Raw genomic sequence first — 22,748 nt, 5'->3', positions numbered from 1 at the left:
AAGAGTAATGTGGAAACTTACATTACAATATGTAAAATAGATAGTCAACGGGAATTTGCTGTATGGCTCAGAAAATTCAAACAGGGGCTCTGTATCAACCTAGAGGGGTGGGATGGGAAGAGAGTGGGAGGGAGGTTCAAAAGGGAGGGGATAAATGTACACCTAGATAATCACAATGGTGTGATCACTCACCTAGAGCCAGACATCCTGGAATGTGAAGTCAAGTGGGCCTTAGAAAGCATCACTATGAACAAAGCTAGTGGAGGTGATGGAATTCCAGTTGAGCTATTTCAAATCCTGGAAGATGATGCTGTGATATGCCAGCAAATTTGGAAAACTCAACAGTGGCCACAGGACTGGAAAAGGTCAGTTTTCATTCCAATCCCAAAGAAAGGCAATGCCAAATAATGCTCAAACTACCACACAATTGCACTTATCTCACACACTAGTAAAGTAATGCTCAAAATTCTCCAAGCCAGGCTTCAGCAATACATGAACCGTGAACTTCCAGATGTCCAAGACCATTTTAGAAAAGGCAGAGGAACCAGAGATCAAATTGGCAACATCTGCTGCATCATCGAAAAAGCAAGAGAGTTTCAGAAAAACATCTATTTCTGCTTTATTGACTACGCCAAAGACTTTGACTGTGTGGATCACAATAAACTGTGGAAAATTCTGAAAGAGATGGGAATACCAGACCACCTGACCTGCCTCTTGAGAAATCTGTATGCTGGTCAGGAAGAAACAGTTAGAACTGGACATGGAACAACAGACTGGTTCCAAATAGGAAAAGGAGTACGTCAAGGCTGTATATTGTCACCCTGCTTATTTAACTTCTATGCGGAGTACATCATGAGAAATGCTGGGCTGGAAGAAGCACAAGCTGAAAACAAGATTGCCGGGAGAAGTATCAATAACCTCAGATATGCAGATGACACCACCCTTATGGCAGAAAGTGAAGAGGAACTAAAAAGCCTCTTGATGAAAGTGAAAGTGGCGAGTGAAAAAGTTGGCTTAAAGCTCAACATTCAGAAAATGAAGATCATGGCATCTGGTACCATCACTTCATGGGAAATAGATGGGGAAACAGTGGAAACAGTGTCAGACTTTATTTTTTTGGGCTCCAAAATCATGGCAGATGGTGATTGCAGCCATGAAATTATTATGACCAACCTAGATAGCATATTCAAAGGCAGAGGCATTACTTTGCCAACAAAGGTCCATCTAGTCAAGGCTATGGTTTTTCCAGTAGTCATGTATGGATGTGAGAGTTGGACTGTGAAGAAGGCTGAGCACCAAAGAATTGATGCTTTTGAACTGTGGTGTTGGAGAAGACTCTTGAGAGTCCCTTGGACTGCAAGGAGATCCAACCAGTCCATTCTGAAGGAGATCAGCCCTGGGTGTTCATTGGAAGGAATGATGCTAAAGCTGAAACTCCAGTACTTTGGCCACCTCATGCGAAGAGTTGACTCATTGGAAAAGACTCTGATGCTGGGAGGGATTGGAGGCAGGAGAAGAAGGGGATGACAGAGGATGAGATGGCTGGATGGCATTACCATCTCGATGGACATGAGTCTGAGTGAACTCCGGGAGTTGGTGATGGACAGGGAGGCCTGGCGTGCTGCGATTCATGGGGTCGCAAAGAGTCGGACGTGACTGAGCAACTGAACTGAACTGAACTAATGGCTGATTCATATTTAAGTTTGACAGGAAACAACAAAATTCTGTAAGCAATTATCCTTCAACAAAAAGATAAATAAATTTTAAAAAATTAACGGGAACTTCCCTAATCAAAGGCACACAGCAATGCAGCAATAACTTATAAAAGACTCAAAACTTGCAGCTGCTATAATTAATATCATTGCCTTTTCAGTTTATATTACAGTTTTCAGGTTCATACTAGGTGTTTCACAAATAATTAAGAGATAGATGAAGGAAGTTATTTTTAATGAGTAACACTTTCAGTTGTCTGGCATATGGATGATCCCCTTTAGGTGTCAATATAAAAAACAGTTTATTATGCTTGAGATTTATTAATAAGAAAAGTAATAGCCATTTCCTCCTAAAATTGTCACAGTCATTTATCAACTGGCTTTAAGAATAATCCAGTATTTAAAAACTGATTAGTCCATGCTTACATGTGACATATGGATAGAATAAAATGCAAAAAAGTCTTTCCCTTCACTGAGGTCAAAGTACCTTTATTCATAAACCCAATAAAACATATTCTTAGTTGCCTCTCTCCAATCTAGATCTGACCTGGGACAGACCATTCTGTTGTAAGGCATTTTATTTGCTAACTTTGTTTTAATTTCCATTTAAATAGTAACAGAGGAGTGGTTAGGAACAAAAGGGGAAGAAGCAGTGTCTACACCAGAAACACAGAGCAATACTACCCAGTGACAGGCTTTGCAAAATCCGATTGCACTTTTCCACGTAACCACTTTTGCTTTCTTAGAGTTACCTGAACATGTTCTCACAATCATTTTGCTGTCTTTCCTGATAGCTAGTCAAGGGATTCTCCTTGGAAATCTACTTTATAGCAGTCACCAAGCAAATAAGAAATTTCAGAAATCTATTAAAAATGCAAAGAATGTAGATAATTATGAGAGATAAATTAAGAGAGTACATATATTTAGTATTCCATCCAGTAAAAAGTGGATGTTAATTGGAGGACAAAAGGGCAAGCATTTTAGAAATTTGAAAGAGGAAGGAAGTATGGGTGGTAAGCAGTGGTTTTTGGTTACATTAAAAATCCATCAAGGGGAATTCTCAATATTTTTTTTTAAAGTTCTGGCCAAAAGCTGGGGCATGACTAAGTAATTGTCTAAAGTTTGGGTCAAGCCAATTGGTCTACAGAGGGTTATGTATGTTGTGGTTTTGCTTTCACACACCTAACATTGCCAATATTCTGTTGCAGTTTTTATTTAGGGGTTGAAAGGCCTGTTGTGCCTTAGTCTCTCTAGGATCATTAGAGAAGAAGGGGGAAAAGGGACAGAAAGTAAAACCAGAGATTGTGAAACAAAACTATCTTTCTAGTCATGTAAATAGAACAGAAAGAAGTTTTCAAGCTGTTGCCAACCAGCAGCCAAATGATGCTTATTCAGCCTCTTTTCTAAAGTCATCAGCCTGGGGCTCCAGCTTTACCCGAAGTCTTGAAAGGTTGCTGCTGTAATGGTAGTTTTCAAAAATTAAAGGAATGTAATCATCCACAATAATAATGACTCAAACTGCTTTTTCAGACATTCAGGTACTGAGCTTCAGACAGAGAAAGGAATTGTGGAAAGGAAAATCAAATCAGAACACACTCAAGAATCACAGACCCTATAAATGCTAATGGGTCACCAAGCCAGGATAGAACCCGCACATTTGACCCCCTGTGTTCACTTTAACAGCTATTTTTGGCTTAAAAATAATTAAAACAGAGGTAAATCATTAACTTTACTCTGAAATATACACATTTTTAGGTATCTGGGGAAAATCTATCAAAATGCTTTAAGGAATCATTATCCACTTATATGTCCCTGCTACATTCTGACCAAATCACACTACTGAGCAAGAGAAATAAATCTTGAAAATCAAACACTAACTGTGCCAGAAAAGTAAGAAAAAGAGTAGTTCAATATCACCAACATTGATTGTTCTTCCTTCTTTTCAGCGACTAGAATTTGTTGACTTATCCAGGAAGCGCTTAAGCACTAAGGCCTCCTAAGACAGTTGTGCTTGACTAGGAATTATCTTACTAGCATCTAATCACTGGACAAGCTCTGGGTTGTATGTCAGTCCTAGGATGCCTTCACAAATTCTCATGGAGACTGACCTTTGCCTGTCTTCCTAGTTTTTTCAGTAAAGTTTAGCCACTAACATCTGGTGCTCAGGATCAATTTACTGAGGGAAAGAAACGGCAGACTCCCCCCTTATCCCAGTGCAAACACCAATGGAAGGAGCCATGGAGTAGAAGAGGCCCACATGGCTCCTCCATTACGGTAGTGGTTGGAGAGATCCCATACCTAAGAGGGAACGTCTGTAGGTTGTGTCACTTCTGGCTACTGATTTCTCACGTTAAGTTTCTGGATCTCTAACATAATCAAACAGTTGCTTTCAACATTAAAAAAGTGCTTCATGCCAAAGAGGACAAGTTCCAGATATAGGAGAAATACATGGTGATATGTAACACATGATTTGAAGACTGCATTCCTTTCCTGTGGCTGCTATAACAAATTATGGCAACTTTAGGGACTTACAACACAAATGTATTATCTTGTAGTTTTGTAGGTCAGGAGTGTAGCATGAACCTCACTAGAAAACAATCAAGGTGTCAGCACACTTTTGTTATTTTCCGAAGGTCTAGCTGAGAATCCCTTTCCTACTCACGTGGGTTCCCGACAGAACTCAGTTCTTTGAAATTTTGGACCAATGTCTCCTTAATCCTGCTCTAAATTAAGGTCCTCTTCACCTTCTGGGAGCCATCACATTCTTTGGCTTGGGAACATCTTCTTCCATCTTAAAGGGCAGTGGCAGTGCTTCTTATACTGTACCTCCCTGGTCCACTTTTCTGCCCCCCTCTTCTACTTTTTTTTTTTTTTTAATTAATTTTATTTTATTTTTAAACTTTACATAATCGTATTAGTTTTGCCAAATATCAAAATGAATCCACCACAGGTATACATGTGTTCCCCATCCTGAACCCTCCTCCCTCCCCTCTTCTACTTTTAAGGATTGAATGATTAGGTTGGGTCTGCCTGGATAATTCATGATAATTCCCCTCTTTCAAGGTCCTTAATCTTAATCAATTAGCAAAGCGTTTTCTCCACAGTAAGGTAACATATTCACAGGTTCTGAGAATTAGGGCATGGATTTCTTTGGAGGACCGTCGCTCTACCTCTGACAGAAAATGTAGCCTTCTTGAAAAAGTTACACTTCTACAATACGTTTGTTTGAAAAGTGAGATCTGGGACAATTGTATTTATATGAATATCAGTTTCCTCAGCTATGTAAATGAACGTAGGATATATTCCAGACATCTGTTGTAAATACTAAATGTAGTCATGCATATAAACAGCACTCAGCCCTCAAAACCTCTGAACATGTTATAAATGCAAACCCTTTTAGCTATCGCCATAATTCTACCATATCCATTTTTCTTGCTTCACTCTGTATGGAACTTATTATATTACAAATAACCACGGATCATGAAGAATACTTCTAGAGACCAATGAATAGAAGAAATGAATATAAGTTGAGAATGAATTGAGTAGACAAAGAAAGCTATCATTTACTTCACAATTTTTTTAGCCTTAATGCTAGAATATATGCTTCTCCCTCTTTAAATTGCTGAATTTGACTATAATGTTTTGTTCACAATCTTTATGACTATGATCATTGGTCTGTAATTTTCTTTTCCTTTCTTAATTTTTATTTCTGGGGTGGTATTCATGTTATAATTTTAAGTTTTGGTATTAAAAATTATTCTCTCCTCTTAAAATAAGAAGGAAATTATTTATCCCTCCACTGTTTTCTGGAAGATTATAATATTTTTTTTCTTACATTTGTGATGAAATTCACCAAATCTGGGCCCAAAGATTGTTTTTGAGGGGGAGGGGAGAGATCTTTATTATAAGGATCTATTTATTAATTAGAGCTGCATATTTTCCACTTCACTGTCAGTTTGGATAGGTATTTTTTAAATAATATTCCCATTTTAAATTACATTTATTGACATAAAATCATTCATAATAATTACTGTCATTGTAATATCTCTAAGATTCTGTGATAATACCACTCATTTGCTTCCTACTATTAAACAGCCTCACTTGGGGTTCTGTTTTGAAAGAACTTTCAGCATTGTAAATTTTCTCTGTGCTTTGTTTTCTTTTATATAGACTTCTGCTATGTTTTTATGAATTTTTCCTTCTACTTATAGAGGTCTTAATCTGCTCTTGGTTTTCAAGCTTCTTAAAGTAGAAACTTGGACCATATTTTGTTAGTAAAGTACAGCATTTCATGCAATAAATTTCCCTATAAATACAGTTTAAACTGTATTCCACAAATTTTGGTGTGCTGTATTTTTATAATAATTCAATAGTTTGTAATTTCTCTTGTGATTTCTTCTTTGACCTATAAATTATTTACATGTATCATTTTATTCCAAATATTTGGGGACTTTTATAGTTATGTTACTAGTTGATTTTTATTAAAACCCTTATGGGCAAAGGACATACTTTGTAAGATATCAATTTTTTGAAGTTTATTTAAATTCATTTTATATCCTAGCTTGTTTTCCATCTTGGATAATCTTCCTCATTTATTTGAAAAGATGTGTTTGGTAGAATGTTGTATAGTTGTCAGTTAGGTCAATTTAGTTGATAATGTTCAGGTTTTATATATTCTCATTGACATTCTACTTGTTCTATAAATTTATGGGTGGATAAAATTAAAATCTATATCTCTAATTGTGAAAATTTCCTACTATCCTTAGATTAAATAATTTCTACCTACTTATCTTCTGGGTCTACTGATCTTTTCAGGCAGTCTTTAATCTGTTACAACACCCATCCCATGAATTTTTTCCTTCAAATATTTTCCATTTTAGTTCTATAATTTCCATTTGATTGTTTTCTATATAAGTTTCTCTGCTGCATTTTGCATCTATCCACTGATTGTGTCTTTTTTAAACTTTACATTCTTCAACATATTAATAATAGCTTTTATAACATCCTAAGTCCAATATCCAAATTTGAGATACTTTGTGGTCAATTTCTCTTGACTATTTTTGTTATTAATAATAGGCCACATTAGATATTACTTGCATTCCTAATAAATATTTATTGCATATGAGCAAGGAGGAAGGTATAGGAGTCTAGATTATGCTGTCTTAGATTATGCTGTTAGATTATTTTTCTGATTAAATCACTGGTGGGTCCCCTTGATTATTTCTGATCAGATAGATCTTTAGAACCAATCTCTTTCCAATGTATATTAGTTTGAGGACAAAGACTTTGCTTTTAGGCAAAGTATTTAGACAAAAACATGACCTTTGTGGGGTGTCTCCATTATGGCTGGGTCAGAATTCTAGCCTCCCATACCTACACAAATTCCTGATCTCCATTCACCTCTCAGCCGCTACACTCTTCTGGGCTTCACAGAGTTTACCCTGCCCATGCACAGTGTGACCCTCAGCCAAGAATCGGCAGAGAACCTGCATGTAGACGTCCAGGAACCCTTTGCAGATTTCTTTTTTTTTTTTTTTCCTTACTACCTTGACCGACCCATAAATTCCAAACATATTATGACCCCCAAACTCATTTCTGCCTCCTCAACAAGATTTTTAACTTTGTTGAGCTCCATCTGCATCCATTCCAGCCTTATATGTACTCTCAGGTAAAAAGGCAGAGCAAAACTATAGGTCACTTCATATGTTTCTCTTCTCATACTGCTCCCAGGCCTTGTTGCCAGTTACACTCTGTGAAAATGACTGTTTTGATATTTTGTCTAGTTTTATTGCTCAGTTCAGTTCAGTTCAGTCCAGTCACTCAGTTGTGTCTGACTCTTTGCAACCCAATGGACCGCAGCATGCCAGGCTTCCCTGTCCATCACCAATTCCCGGAGTTTACTCAAACTCATGTCCATTGAGTTGGTGATGCCATCCATAAGTTTTATGGTTATATGCTGTCAAAAGGCAAATTTGATTCTTTTTACTCTATTATGGCCCTCTTTATTTTTATAGTTTGAATGCAATATCTCTTTCTATTTAAGGTGAGACTCTAGTTTAAAAATCAAAGCAAGGATTTTGTCTACTGGGTACTGAAACAGGAGGGAAGGGGGCAGTGCACAACTTTTGAAAGAACGACAAAGCCTGAGGACACCACGAAAACCAATAAGAATCAAATGCGTCCAAGATGGCAGACAAGTCAACTTCAACTAGACCTTAATCCCTCAATCAGCAAGCTAAATGACACAGCCAGAGGCACCATGACAGTTCCAAGGCACCATCAAAAGACCAAAAAGTGCCAGTGACCCAACTCCTGAAAATCTCCACCCCTTTCCTAAAAGAGTTGGAATAACCCACCCACTCATTCTGTTCAGTTCAGTTCAATCACTCAATCATGTCCAATTCTTTGAGACCCCATAGACTGCAGCATGCCAGGCTTCCCTGACCATCACCAACTCCCTGAGCTTGCTCAAATTCATATCCAGTGAGTTGGTGATGCCATCCAACCATCTCATCCTCTGTTGTCCCCTTCTCCTCCTGCCTTCAATCTTTACCAGTATCAGGGTCTTTTCTAATGAGTCAGTTCTCCGCATCCCACTCCTATCCTATGAAATTAGTCAGCCCATAAAAGCTAACCACACCACATTTCACAGGCTCACTCACCCTCTGTGATGGCCCATGCTATCTGTGGAGTGTGTTTCTGAACAAATCCACTTCTTACCTATCACTGTGATAAGACAACAAGAACCCAAGTTTCATTACTGTGAGTTTTGGCTGGGTTTGAGTCCCAGCTATGTGAGTTAGAGTCCCAAGCAGGGTTTTGGTCCAGTTCAAATCCTGGCACATGCGTTCAAGTCCCAATATGATGAAACATTTTCAGCACTACTGGATCTCCAAAACCTAGATCAGTGTCCAGGAAATACTTAGCATTCAATAAATATTTTTTTCTCAATAAATTAATGAGTTGCTTGGAGAGAAATTTGGGATGAAAAAAAATTTATTTAATAAAATAGTTGACAAAAAAAAAATTGGGAATATGCTTATAACCCAGTGATATCCAAAATGGAGTTGTATACCTCCATGAAGTCTTGTCAACTTATCTGAAGCCACAAAGGCTGGCATTTTCCACAAAAATCTAACCTTGCAGACTTGAATATTAGCATGTTAAGAAGGACCCAATACTCAGTAGAGGCTCGCTTTGGCAAAACTCATGAGGCTGAGGTCCAACTTAATAATATAGATTCAGAAATAAAACTGTCACTGGTAGCCACTTCTCTTCTGTGCACTCAAGAAAGGAGCCAAACCGTAATAAGATTTTTGCTTGACAAGCTTGAAATTAGAACATAAATTAAATGTTTAAAGGCATCACGCTAAAATAAGGATTGACTTCTTAAATGAATAGTATATTGTTAATTTCATATTTTGGGTGTCTATATTTATAATTGGACAAGATTCTTTGTGTTTTTTGTTTGTTTGTTTGTTTGTTTATTGCTGTTTAATGTTTCCTGGCTCTGACAATTTCTTTTAAAAGTATTCTATTTCACTAAATAAACAAAAACATACCCTAGAACTTTTGTATTTTTAATGGAATTTTGTACTTTTCCTTTGTATTCAACTATGGCTTATTTCTTTTAGTAAGTAAAAATTGAGTGTTTTCTTCATGCTGGGGATTTTTTTTTTTTTTTTTTTTTTGGCAAATAAGACAAGGATCTTCCTCTCACAAATCTCATAATATAGAATGAGAAACAAAAATAAGCAAGCAACTGCAGCACAATATTTGTTACCCAGTGTACTAGGAAGTCATATATGAAGGACACCCAACCTACCCTTGAGAGACTGGTGAAATCTTTCCAGATTTAAACTTCAATGGCTGATACAGACTAACCTGATGAAATCTGATTTGTAAAATTGGAGTAGGAAGGGAAAATGTTTCCAATAGAAGGTAAAGACATGTGGGAACATGGCACATGAGTGGAACTCTAAGTTATTTCACTATGCTTGGAGCTTAAAGTGTGAAAAAGATAGTGGAAAGAGATTAAGGCATTTCTGGGAAATTTTAAACAGTGAAGAAACATATTTAAACTTGTACTCTAGAAAGATATTACTGACTAGAATGTGGATAATAAACTAGGAAAGTGGAGGGTTGGGAGAGAAGGAAGCAAGAGAAGACTGGAGATAGAATCATCAATTATTGACAGGAGGTAGTTAAAATTAGCTATGTAAAAGATGATCCTGATCTGAATAAAGGTAATTCCAGATTGCATTAAAATGAAAAGACAGGTGGACTCTCCTGGTGGTCCAATGGCTGAGAGCCTGTGCTCCCAATGCAGGGGGCCTGGGTTTATTCCCTGGTCAGGGAACTAGATCCCACATACAGCAACTAAGAGTTCTCACATTCAACTAAAGATTTCACATGTCACAACTAAGACCCAGCACAGCCAAATAAAATAAATAATTAAATATTTTAAAAGAGAGATGTACGATATATGAAGGAGATAAGTTGACAAGATATGATTGTCAATTGGGTTGAGAAGAAAAAATGGGGATCTGTGAGGATATCAAGGTTGTGGGTTATGATGTTGAGTTGATGGTGTCATTAAATGGAAACATTCTGGGAAGCTTTGGGGTGAAGATAATGAATTCAGCTGTGATGTGATTATTTTGGTGGGAAATTCAGTGGAGGTGTTTACCAGGTAATATAAGCTTGGAGCTCAGGAAAGAGATCTGAGCTAGAGATGATTTCTGAAAGTCATCACCATATTCATTGTCTTGAAGTGTTGAAGTAATTGTCCTGGAAACAGAGTTAAAGGGAAGAAAGAAGAAGGATAAATTGAGAAGTATTCAGAAAAGCAATTGTTGTTGTTCAGTCACTAAGTCACATCCGACTCTGCAACCCCATGGACTGAAGCACACCAGGCTTCCCTGTCCTTCACTCTCTCCCAGAGTTTGCTCAAACTCATGTCTATTGAGTTAAGGATGCCATCCAACCATCTCATTCTCTGTCATCCTCTTCTCCTCCTGCCCTCAGTCTTTCCCAGCCTCAGGGTCTTTTCCAAAGAGTCAGCTCTTCGCATCAGGTGGCTAAGGTATTGGAGCTTCAACTTCAGCATCAGTCCTTCTGGTGAATATTCAGGGTTGATTTCCTTTAGGATCATGACTCATGTAGCTCATGACTGGTTTGATCTCCTTGCTGTCCAAATGACTCTGAAGAAAAGCAATAGTCAGAGGAAAAAGAAGAAACTCAAAAGTGTAAGTGCCACAGAAAAATTATAAACATATCTTTGTCTGCTGACATAGATGAAGTAATATATGGATTGGAAAGAAACTTTTCCAGTGAATATAACAGTAAGTCATTTTGGTAAAAATTATTTACATCAAGCATTGAGTAGAAACCACACTTTAGTGTCTAGGGAAGTAAATGAGTGGAGGAGATTAAGAGATCAACTGTACAAAACTTACTCAAAAGACTGTATTTGCAAGGGAAAAGATATAGATCAGTAGCTGGAGAAAAGCTGAGGTTAAGAGAAAAATTTCTTTTAATGATTTCATATGATGAGATTAAAATTCTTATTTTGATCTAATTAAAATTAAATTTAACTAAAAAAAACTTTATTGTTTTCCAAGATTATTTGTAACACCTTATCTTGCCTGTAGGTGCCAGCAATATGCATAAAATACAGAAGAAGGTAAGAGGGAAAGGAGTTTCAGGGAAAATGTTATAAGAGGAAGATACAGGAGAATAGACTAAGAAAAGGGAAATAGAAATGGAAAGAGGGGACAAAAGGAGATGACTATAAAGAATCCCTGTGAACATCACATTTAACCAGGGAACAAACAATGTTAAGCCAGAGCAGACAATTACATTAAAGTGATTGGATGGTATAAACTAGGAGGTATGCTGTCCTAGAATCCTAGGAAGAAGAATATTTCAAAAAGGAGAATATTGTTATTATCAAATGCTGCCAAGTGAGAAATCCAGACAGAGCTCATGCCTTGTGCAATTTCCTTTTGTAATAACTCACCTGTAAGAGCAGAAAGAGAAATAAGCCACAAGCACATGAGAGTTGGATCACTAGTCTGAGCACTGAAGAATTGATGCTTTCAAATTGTGGTGCTGGATAAGACACTTGAGAGTCCCTTGGACAGAAAGGAGATCAAATCAGTCAATCCTAAAGAAAATCAACCCTGAATATTCACTGAAAGGACTGATGCGGAAGCTCCAATACTTTGGCTACCTGAAGTGAAGAGCTGACTCATTGGAAGAGACCCTGATGCTGGGAAACATTGCAGATAGGAGGAGAAGGGACGACAGAGGATGAGACAGTTGGATGGCATCATCGACTCAACAGACACGAGTTTGAGCAAACTCAGGGAGATAGTGAAGGACAGGGAAACCTGGCGAGCGGTAGTCCATGGGGTTGCAAAGAGACAGACATGACAGTAACTGAATGAGTGGAGAACAAATCTAAAAAAAGATCACTAAGAATCATTTGTATCCAACTCAAATGTGAATTTCACTGAGAGAATTTATCTGAAAAATCTAAAAGGAACATTTTTACCTTTTATTAATGCTCTTGCAATGAATACCCTTTTCTCTGTTTCAATACTATATGAATGAACAGCTTCACTTCTCTTATCCCAGAGAAATAAAATCTTAACATGTCTATATTAAAAGATGTGTACATATATGTTAACAGCAACCTTATTGATAATAGCTCCCTAAAACCTTCAATGAAAGGTGGAAGTGAAAGTAACAGTCCCTCAGTCGTGTCCAACTCTTTGTGACCCCATGGACTGTATAGCCTGCCAAGCTCCTCTGTCCACGGAATTCTCCAGGCAAGAATACTGGAGAGGGCAGTCATTCCTTTCTCTAGGGGATCTTTCCAATCCAGGGATATAACCCAGGTCTCCTGCACTGCAGGCAGATTCTTTACTATCTGAGCCACCAGGAAAGCCTTTAATGGTTCAGTGGTAATGATTAAACAAATCTACATCATGGAATACAACACAGCAATGAAAAGTTGGAAATTACTGATATATTGATGTATCTCCAGAGAGTCATGGTAGATGAAAAAAGCCACCCCAAGCAATATATACTACATGATTCATATTTGTGAATTGACCAAATTATTACAATGGAGAACAGATTATTGATTCCTAAAGTTTAAGGAGGGGTTGGATATGGAGAAAATGTGACTGTAACAGTAAAGAAGCAACATGAGATATCCTTTCAATCATGGAAATATTCTGTATCTTAACTATATCAGTATCATTATCCTATTTGTTATATTTTACTACAGTTTTATAAAATGTTATATTGGTGGAAACTGGGTAAAAGGTACATGAGCTCTTTTATCTCCTATGACTACATGTAAATGTATAATTTTTTCAAAGAAGTTAAATGTAAAAAATACCTGTAAGTCAAAAAGACTAGAATATTATAAATAATTGAAAGAGAACTAATTTTAAAGTCAGGCTGTCTTAATGTTGAATTCTGAGTCTGCCACAGCTTTAGCTATGAAGTTTTACTTAATTGAGCTTTACAAATATTTTAATCATCAAGATCATCAATACCATCATCACAATCACTATCAAAACTCATATTTACTATGTACCAGTTTCTGTTTTAACCACACTTTGTATATTTTGTCACATTTAATTCTCTAAACAGCTCTATCAGGTAGATGCTATCATTATCTTCATTTTAATACTGAGAAACCAAGGTACAGAAAGAAAAACCAATTCATGCAACACGCATAAGATAGTTGCTCAGTCATGTCCAACTCTTTACAACCCCATGGATTGTAGTCCATGGGATTCTCCAGGCCAGAATACTGGAGTGGGTAGCCTTTTCCTTCTCCAGGGGATCTTCCCAACCCAGGGATCGAACCCAGGTCTCCCACATTGCGGGTGGATTCTTTACCAGCTGAGCCACAAGACAACATCACATAGTCACTAGCTGAACAAGAACTTGAACCCTAGCAGTCTTTCATAAGACTTGATACTTGCCCCTAACATTCATGGGGCACAGGACAAAAGTGAAAATGGAGGTCCAATACTGTATTTCTAGATTCTTAACCATTATAGTTCAGGCTAATAAACCTTTACAAAAAAGATATTCTATGCTTCTGTTTTGATATTTGGCAGATTAAGTTTAATTTTAAGATTCTCATACTCTTCCCAGTTCTACCAAATAGCATGGCCTGCCTTCTTCCACTTTCCACCCATGGTTTGGTGCCACACTGTGAGATGCCTCCTATCACATTTTGATGAACACCCCAGCATGCAAATTCAAGTCCTGTCCACACCCAAGCCTTGGAGTGTGCATTCCACTGGATCAGGTGCCTTTTGTGGGTGAACTTGGCAAAGAGATCTATGTAAATCCTGGAAACACAAGTCTTTTTACAGATAATTCTAAGGCCCTGAATTTAAGAAGCATAGTGCAGAAGTTGTGATGGTCTCCAGCTGGAATGGCTCCTTGGCTATGTAGACTAACCCTACCACACATAACCCAGGGAGAGGTATGGCTGAGAGAGTCAGCATGTGTGCGTGCTCAGTCATGTCTGAGTCTTTGCAAGCCCATGGGCCGTAGCCCACCAAACTCCTCTGTCCATTGGTTCCCCAGGCAAGAATACTGGAGTGGATGGTCATTTCCTTCTCCAGGGAATTTTCCCTATCCAGGGATTCAACCCATATCTCCTACATTGGCAGGTCAATTCTTTACCACTGAGCCACCAGGAAAGCCCAAAGGTCCCTGTTTCTCATGTCTAAGTATTATACTGGTCTTATTTCAACAGAAATGGTACTTCTTTTTCATAGTTGTAAAGAAATCAGCTAATTGATACATGGTCTATCATTTGAAAAGACTCTGATGCTGGGAAAGATTGAGGGCAGGAGGAAAAGGGGGAGACAGAGGATGAGATAGTTGGATGGCATCATTGACTCAATGGACATGAGTTTGAGCAAACTCTGGGAGATAGTGAAGGACAGGGAAGCCTGGCATGCTGCAGTCCATGGGGTCTCAAACAGTCAGTCATGACTGAACAACTGAACAACAACTCTCATATATACTGTACAAGATGTGTGTAATGAAGAAAGTGAAAGTGTTAGTCACTCAGTCTTGTCCTACTCTTTGTGACCCCATAGATCCTACAGGTTTCTCTATCCATGGAATTCTCCAGACAAGAATATTGGAATGGGTAGCCATTTCCTTCTCTAGGGGATCTTCCTGACCCAGGGATCAAAACCAGGTCTTCTGCATTGCAGACAGATTCTTTGAGCCACCAGGGAAGACCAAGATGTGTGCTACTGCCCTGAATCAGAGAGAAGACAGCACACCTCTTCTGCTAACATTCATGGTTAAACTTTAATATAAAGTAATATGTTTTCTCAAAATGAATATCTTATAGTTAAAATATGTCACATCTTTTCTTGGTAGATGGACTGGAGACTTTTACCAGATTTCTTAAAACTGAATTCAGTGAGGAAAACATTGAATTTTGGATAGCCTGTGAAGATTTCAAGAAAAGCAAAGACCCTCAACAAATAATCCGTAAAGCAAAAGCAATATACGAGAAATTTATACAGAATGATGCCCCACAAGAGGTAAAGATGATTGTAAAACTGTACATTTGTTTGAAAATTTTTTGAGAAAATATGACTTCATCAAATCAGTATTGCTGTACATTCTACCAGAAAGGTCAGAATTTTGTTGAAACACAAATGGTGTCTCTTTATAAGCCTACCTCATTTTATTGCCCTTCACTTTTACTGCATTTTGCAGATACTGTGTTAAATTAAACGTTTGTGACAGCCCTGCCTTGAGCAAATCTATCAGTGCCATTTTTCCAACAGTATTGGCTCATCTCCTGCTTCTGTGTCACATTTTGATAATTTTTGCAATATTTCTTGCTTTTGCATCATTATGCTTATTATGGCAATTTGTGATAAGTGTTCTTTGATATTACTACTACGACTTACTGAAGGCTCAGATGATGGTTAGCATTTTTTTAGAAATAAGGCATTTTTAATCAAGGTATGTAGATTGTATTTTCAGTCATAATTCTACTGCACATTTAGACTATCACGTAAACATAACTTTTTTATGCACTGGGAAACCAAAAAATTGTGTGACTTGCTTTACTGAGATATTCTCTTTATTGAGGTAATCTGGAAGGGAACCTGAAACATCTCTGAGATATGCTTGTATATAGGTTTCTATATACAAACAGAATGCATTATAAGACAATTAAAAAATAAAAATAAAGATATTGCCATGGAAGGAAAGGTATAATAGACATTACTCCTTGAGATATTTTTATTCTAGACTGAGTGAATATAATTAATTGTAACATTAAGATTCATTCATTTATAATATTAATCACAGCGCAAGTAACCTCTTGTAGAAACTAAACATTTTTACATGTGGTGAAGATAAGAGAAATCAAGAAGCATGTATCATATACCATTTTAATGTTAGCTCACCTACCTCTACAAAGTTTAAGTTGCCCCATAATTATCATCCCCATACCTTAAGATAAATGGAAATAAAATTTCATAATAGAAAGATAAGCTAAACCTAATGTGGTAATGAATTCAATTGAAAAAGCAATTGTGATTTTTTTCTTTTTTTGATTGCAAGCTCAAATGAGGTAACTGTATGAAAGAATCACTAAAATAGCTAATAAACTAGCAAGTATTACTTGATTATCCTTGAATATGAATTAGGGGTTCTATATTTCTAGTATGTGCTCAATAAATAGAGTCTTTGCACTGAAAGAGAACTTGTAGTCTGTCACTGCTAAGATTTCTGTTTGACTATAAATTGATATTGTTCACAAAGTAGCATTGCCTGTGTAGATATCATTTTGCATGCAACAACACTTATTTTCCTAGTTTCAGTGTGTTTCACTCTGTTTTGTGTTTCAATGTATTATCCTGTTTTCCCCAAGGCCAGACTTATACACAGGTAAACAAAAGCAGGGCTTCCCAGGTGGCGCAGTGGTAAAGAATCTGCTGCCAATGCAGAAGATGCAAGACACTCAAGTTTGATCCCTGGGTTTGGAAGATCCCTTGGAGGAGGAAGTGGCAGCCTGCTCCAATATTCTTGCCTGGGAAATCCCATAGGCAGAAGAGCCTGGCGGGCTACAGTCCATGGGGTCTTAAAAGAACGGGACAGGACTGAGTGACTGAGCATGCACACATGCAAACAAAGGCAGCTGGTTATGTGCTGTTACCCATCAAGCAAAAGGAAGAAACCTACCTGAAAACTAAAAATTTACCACCAAATATGTCATCGGTGCTTTGATAAAAAAACCTTAAAGATTTTATGACTTTAAAAGATAGGCAAGGATTCTTCAATATCCGCAAATCAATCAATGTAATACACCACATTAAATTGAAAAATAAAAACCATATGATTATCTTAATAGATGCAGAGAAAGCCTTTGACAAAATTCAACATCCATTTTTGATAAAAACTCTCCAGAAAGCAGGAATAGAAGGAACATACCTCAACATAATAAAAACTATATATGATAAACCCACAGCAAACATTATCCTCAATGGTGAAAAATTCAAAGCATTTCCTCTAAAGTCTGGAACAAGACAAGGGTGCCCACTTTCACCATTACTATTCAACATAGTTTTGGAAGTTTTGGCCACAGCAATCAGAGCAGAAAAAGAAATAAAAGGAATCCAAATTAGAAAGGAGGAAGTAAAACTCTCACTGTTTGCAGATGACATGATCCTCTACATAGAAAACCCTAAAGACTCCACCAGAAAATTACTAGAACTAATCAATGAATATAGTAAAGTTGCAGGATATAAAATCAACACACAGAAATCCCTTGCATTCCTATACACTAATAATGAGAAACTAGAAAGAGAAATTAAGGAAACAATTCCATTCACCATTGCAATGAAAAGAATAAAATAGTTAGGAATATATCTACATAAAGAAACTAAAGACCTATATACAGAAAACTATAAAACACTGGTGAAAGAAATCAAAGAGGACACTAATAGATGGAGAAATATACCATGTTCATGGATTGGAAGAATCAATATAGTGAAAATGAGTTATACTACCCAAAGCAATTTATAGATTCAATGCAATCCCTATCAAGCTACCAACGGTATTCTTCACAGAGCTAGAACAAATAATTTCACAATTTGTATGGAACTACAAAACACCTCAAACAGCCAAAGCTATCTTGAGAAAGAAGAATGGAACGGGAGGAATCAACCTGCCTGACTTCAGGCTCTACTACAAAGCCACAGTTATCAAGACAGTATGGTACTGGCACAAAGACAGAAATATAGATCAATGGAACAGAATACAAAGCCCAGAGATAAATCCACACACCTATGGACACCTTATCTTTGACAAAGGAGGCAAGAATATACAATGGATTAAAGACAATCTCTTTAACAAGTGGTGCTGGGGAAACTGGTCAACCACTTGTAAAAGAATGAAACTAGAGCACTTTCTAATACCATACACAAAAATAAACTCAAAATGGATTAAAGATCTAAACGTAAGACCAGAAACTATAAAACTCCTAGAGGAGAACATAGGCAAAACACTCTCCGACATACATCACAGCAGGATCCTCTATGACCCACCTCCCAGAATATTGGAAATAAAAGCAAAAATAAACAAATGGGACCTAATTAAACTTAAAAGCTTCTGCACAACAAAGGAAACTATAAGCAAGGTGAAAAGACAGCCTTCAGAATGGGAGAAAATAATAGCAAATGAAGCAACAGACAAACAACTAATCTCAAAAATATACCAGCAACTCCTACAGCTCAATTCCAGAACAATAAATGACCCAATCAAAAAATGGGCCAAAGAACTAAATAGACATTTCTCCAAAGAAGACATACAGATGGCTAACAAACACATGAAAAGATGCTCAACATCACTCATTATCAGAGAAATGCAAATTAAAACCACTATGAGGTACCATTTCACGCCAGTCAGAATGGCTGTAATCCAAAAGTCTACAAGCAATAAATGCTGGAGAGGGTGTGGAGAAAAGGGAACCCTCTTACACTCTTGGTGGGAATGCAAACTAGTACAGCCACTATGGAGAACAGTGTGGAGATTCCTTAAAAAACTGGAAATAGAACTGCCTTATGATCCAGCAATCCCACTGCTGGGCATACACACTGAGGAAACCAGAAGGGAAAGAGACACGTGTACCCCAATGTTCATCGCAGCACTGTTTATAATAGCCAGGACATGGAAGCAACCTAGATGTCCATCAGCAGATGAATGGATAAGAAAGCAGTGGTACATATACACAGTGGAGTATTACTCAGCCATTAAAAAGAATACATTTGAATCAGTTCTAATAAGGTGGATGAAACTGGAGCCTATTATACAGAGTGAAGTAAGCCAGAAAGAAAAACACCAATACAGTATACTAACGCATATATATGGAATTTAGAAAGATGGTAACAATAACCCTGTATACGAGACAGCAAAAGAGACACTGATGTATAGAACAGTCCTTTGGACTCTGTGGGAGAGGGAGAGGGTGGGATGATTTGGGAGAATGGCATTGAAATATATATAATATCATATATGAAACAAGTCACCAGTCCAGGTTCGATGCACGATACTGGATGCTTAGGGCTGGTGCACTGGGACGACCCAGACGGATGGTATGGGGAGGGAGGAGGGAGGAGGGTTCAGGATGGGGAACACATGTATACCTGTTGCAGATTCATTTTGATATATGGCAAAACCAATACAATATTGTAAAGTTAAATAAAATAAAATTTTAAAAAAAGATAGGCATTTTCAACACACATATACTTATAGGTGTATAATAAAATGAAAAAAGCACTGAAATATAGCAAAAGCTTCACATTGAAATCCCAAATATGTCCCAAACACACTGTTAAACTTCACACAAAATAATTTAATTTCTACAAAGTTTAGTTTCCATTTTGAAAATGAGTTGAATCTAATGATCTCTTGGGTATGTACCAGTTCAATGGTCCATGATGCTAGCAGAGACAGAAAGAACAGGGTCACAGGAAGAGAAGAGCCAGATGAAATGACAGCCCAGAATGAATCACTGGATCCCTAGGCCCACAACAGGAAACTCACCTGGCATCCAAGTGCAGTTTGCCCCCTCTGACCTGGAATCAGTCCTGTACTTTTGTTTCTCAAGGTGTTTACTTAAGGAGACTGACTATAATTACCGTTTTGTTGTTATTATTATCCAGGTTAACCTTGATTTTCACACCAAAGAAATCATCTCCAAGAGCATCACCCAACCCACCCTCCAGAGTTTTGATGTTGCCCAAAGCAGAGTATATCAGCTCATGGAACAAGACAGTTACATGCGTTTTCTGAAATCTGACATCTATTTAGACTTGACAAAAGGAAGATCACAGAGACCAACAAATCTGAGAAGACGATCACGTTCATTTACCTACAATGAATTCCAGGATGCAAAGTCAGATGTTGCCATTTGGTTATAAAGAAAATTATTTTCGCTCATTTTATTCGTAAGCTTGTTCATTTGCTTCTAAGATACAGCATGTTTATGTTAACAAATGGGTACATCTTTTAAAATAAGTGTGTCATTTGAAATGATTTTAAAAATGCAAATCAATACTGTTATTTGTCTAACAATGCCTAATGTATCTGCCAAGATATTCTGTAAAAGCTTCCATTTGACTTCATTTCATTCATAGTCAGAAAGCTCCTTAATTAAAAGGCAGTAAGGAAATAAAAACAGTGTTGTACAAGATTGTAAAGTTAAGTAAAGGTTAAGCTTTTGCAAAATTGTCAACAGATTGGCCAATTATCTAGTTTGAAATTTTTTCTAGATGCAGACTGTACAATGCTCAGATAGACATGTATTTGGACATTTTCTATAATGATGAAAGTTCTCTATGGCTTGATTATAGAAAGTATAGCAGCAATCCAGTTCTCATAATGAGAGAGGATGACCATTTGTTCTTGGTTTACTAACCCTGGCTCTTGAATAGCAATCTATCACCTCTAGTTATAAACCAGCACCAGAAACTTTTGGGAGGATACATTCATCTCTACAGAACTTCCAGATCGTACGTAACCTAGGTTGATCACTGATAATGTGATCCACATTTGGGCTCCTTCCAAAGTGAGCATAAACTCACCCAGTCACACAGAGCCACCACTGCTGGTCACAGAAACATGACCAGATGATGCAATGGCTCCAGGGAGGAGCATCTTCTCATCTGTGGGGGGAACTTGCCACTAAAACAGTGGGTAGTCCGTCATTTCAATAATGACCAAAAGAGGTTTATCCCCTAAGTGAGCCTTCATTTTTGGAATGAGAAGAAATAAAAAAGCGAGGAGTCCAAGGCCCTGGGAACTCAGGCATCTGCCACATTGGCTTATATTCAGAAAGTGTTCTTCCACTGATCATGTTCTTATTCCAAATCTTATCTCACTGAATAATACTATATTACTCAAATAAGATGATGTTAATTGTTACATATTTCTCTTCCTATAAATGTGTTTTGCATGGTCTGTAAATGTTGGTATTTAAAGATGCCATACATTTGGTTTTGGCAAATGTTATTTTAGTTGAACTATAGAATGTAAATCTGTATATCACCTATGCTGCTGCTGCTGCTAAGTCGCTTCAGTCGTGTCCGACTCTGTGCGACCCCATAGACGGCAGCCCACCAGGCTTCCCCGTCCCTGGGATTCTCCAGGCAAGAACACTGGAGTGGGTTGCCATTTCCTTCTCCAATGCATGAAAGTGAAAAGTCAAAGTGAAGTCGCTCAGTCGTGTCCGACGCTAGTGACCCCATGGACTGCAGCCTACCAGGCTCCTCCGTCCATGGGATTCTCCAGGCAAAAGTACTGGAGTGGGGTGCCATTGCCTTCTCCGATATCACCTATAGAAATAAATATTTTTTAATTTCTTCGCTTGTCCAGTTAATGTTTATTTGGTCACTAAATGCTCTCACTGATTATTGATTATCCTTCCTGTCATCAAATTAGACAAAGGCATATTTTCTTATTTTAGAATGATACTGGAGTAGAAATTATTAATTGAGGTGTTTTGTCACTGATCTTAATGCTAATATCAACTCCCAGTATTGTGAATATGAAAACAAGGCATTATGCATTTCAAAGATCAACTAAGAAAATTATTTTTCTATTTTTTCTGTGGTTGATTGATATTTTCTTTGTTTACAGCAGTCTCTTTTCAAAGAGGTTGATTACTTTATGCATAGATTTAAGACTGTATACAGGCTTTCTGATCTCATAAGAAAAAAACTATGGGTTGATATTAACAGCATTGTTCAAGGACCACAAATAGCTAATATGTAGCTTTTTCATTTGAAATGCTCTTAGAAGCATCTGATATCATATAAATTATGAAATACTCCATGAGATCCTTCAAAATCATACCAGGACTTTTTAATGAAGCCAAGCCCTGACTTCAAGGAGTGGGTGTATATGGGGGGACAAAGAGCCAAATAAAGGAAACAAAATAAGCAGTTGTAGAAGCCAAGTAAAAAACATGCAGACAGTACTGAAAGTTGGCTGAAGGAATTGCAGAAATATATAATGAAAACCCAAGAGTCTTAATATCTGAGCTCCCTAATCAGATGCCTGATCCTCAGATGTTCATTTAACTTCTAAGTATCTTTATTCCACACATTTCTTCAAGATAAGGATTCAGGATTTCTGATTTTCCTTATGGTCCTCACATTTAAGGATTCTATTCATTTATTGACCTGATATTCTTCAAAGCACCTCTTGGTTGACACACAAATTTAAAAAAGAGGCACATAATTGTGGTCAGTGAAGGAAAATTTCAGACTAAAAGTTAACATGGGATATTGGCCTAAGAATAAGAAACAATTTTGTTAAAAAAATTAGAAGTATAGTGAAAAGAAAAAAAATCACAGGAAATATAACTTAAATTTTTGTTTTATGGCCAGTAGGAAAAAAAGGGGGGGTGGTCAAAGAAGCAATTTGACTTCAAAGAGAGACGGGTTGAATTAGATG

The 22,748-nt window shown here is 37.3% G+C and overlaps 1 protein-coding gene across 2 annotated transcripts in view; it reads left to right on the top strand.

The window, feature by feature from the left end:
• The window catches only part of RGS18 (regulator of G protein signaling 18), a 31,716-nt gene extending 10,064 nt beyond the window's left edge, over positions 1–21,652 (top strand). For both annotated transcript variants that reach the window (XM_019976972.2, XM_019976973.2), the window contains 2 exons: positions 15,150–15,316; positions 19,955–21,652. In XM_019976972.2, coding sequence (XP_019832531.1) covers positions 15,150–15,316; positions 19,955–20,212 — 425 coding nt within the window. In that variant the 3' untranslated portion in view covers positions 20,213–21,652. The remainder of the gene's footprint in view (positions 1–15,149; positions 15,317–19,954) is intronic.
• The last annotated feature ends 1,096 nt before the right edge of the window (positions 21,653–22,748 follow it).

Source organism: Bos indicus, chromosome 16, assembly GCF_029378745.1.
Source record: "Bos indicus isolate NIAB-ARS_2022 breed Sahiwal x Tharparkar chromosome 16, NIAB-ARS_B.indTharparkar_mat_pri_1.0, whole genome shotgun sequence".
NCBI classification, from domain to species: Eukaryota; Metazoa; Chordata; class Mammalia; order Artiodactyla; family Bovidae; genus Bos; species Bos indicus.
The sequence above is the reverse complement of the archived record's forward strand: the minus strand, read 5'-3'. Positions and strand labels throughout refer to the sequence as shown.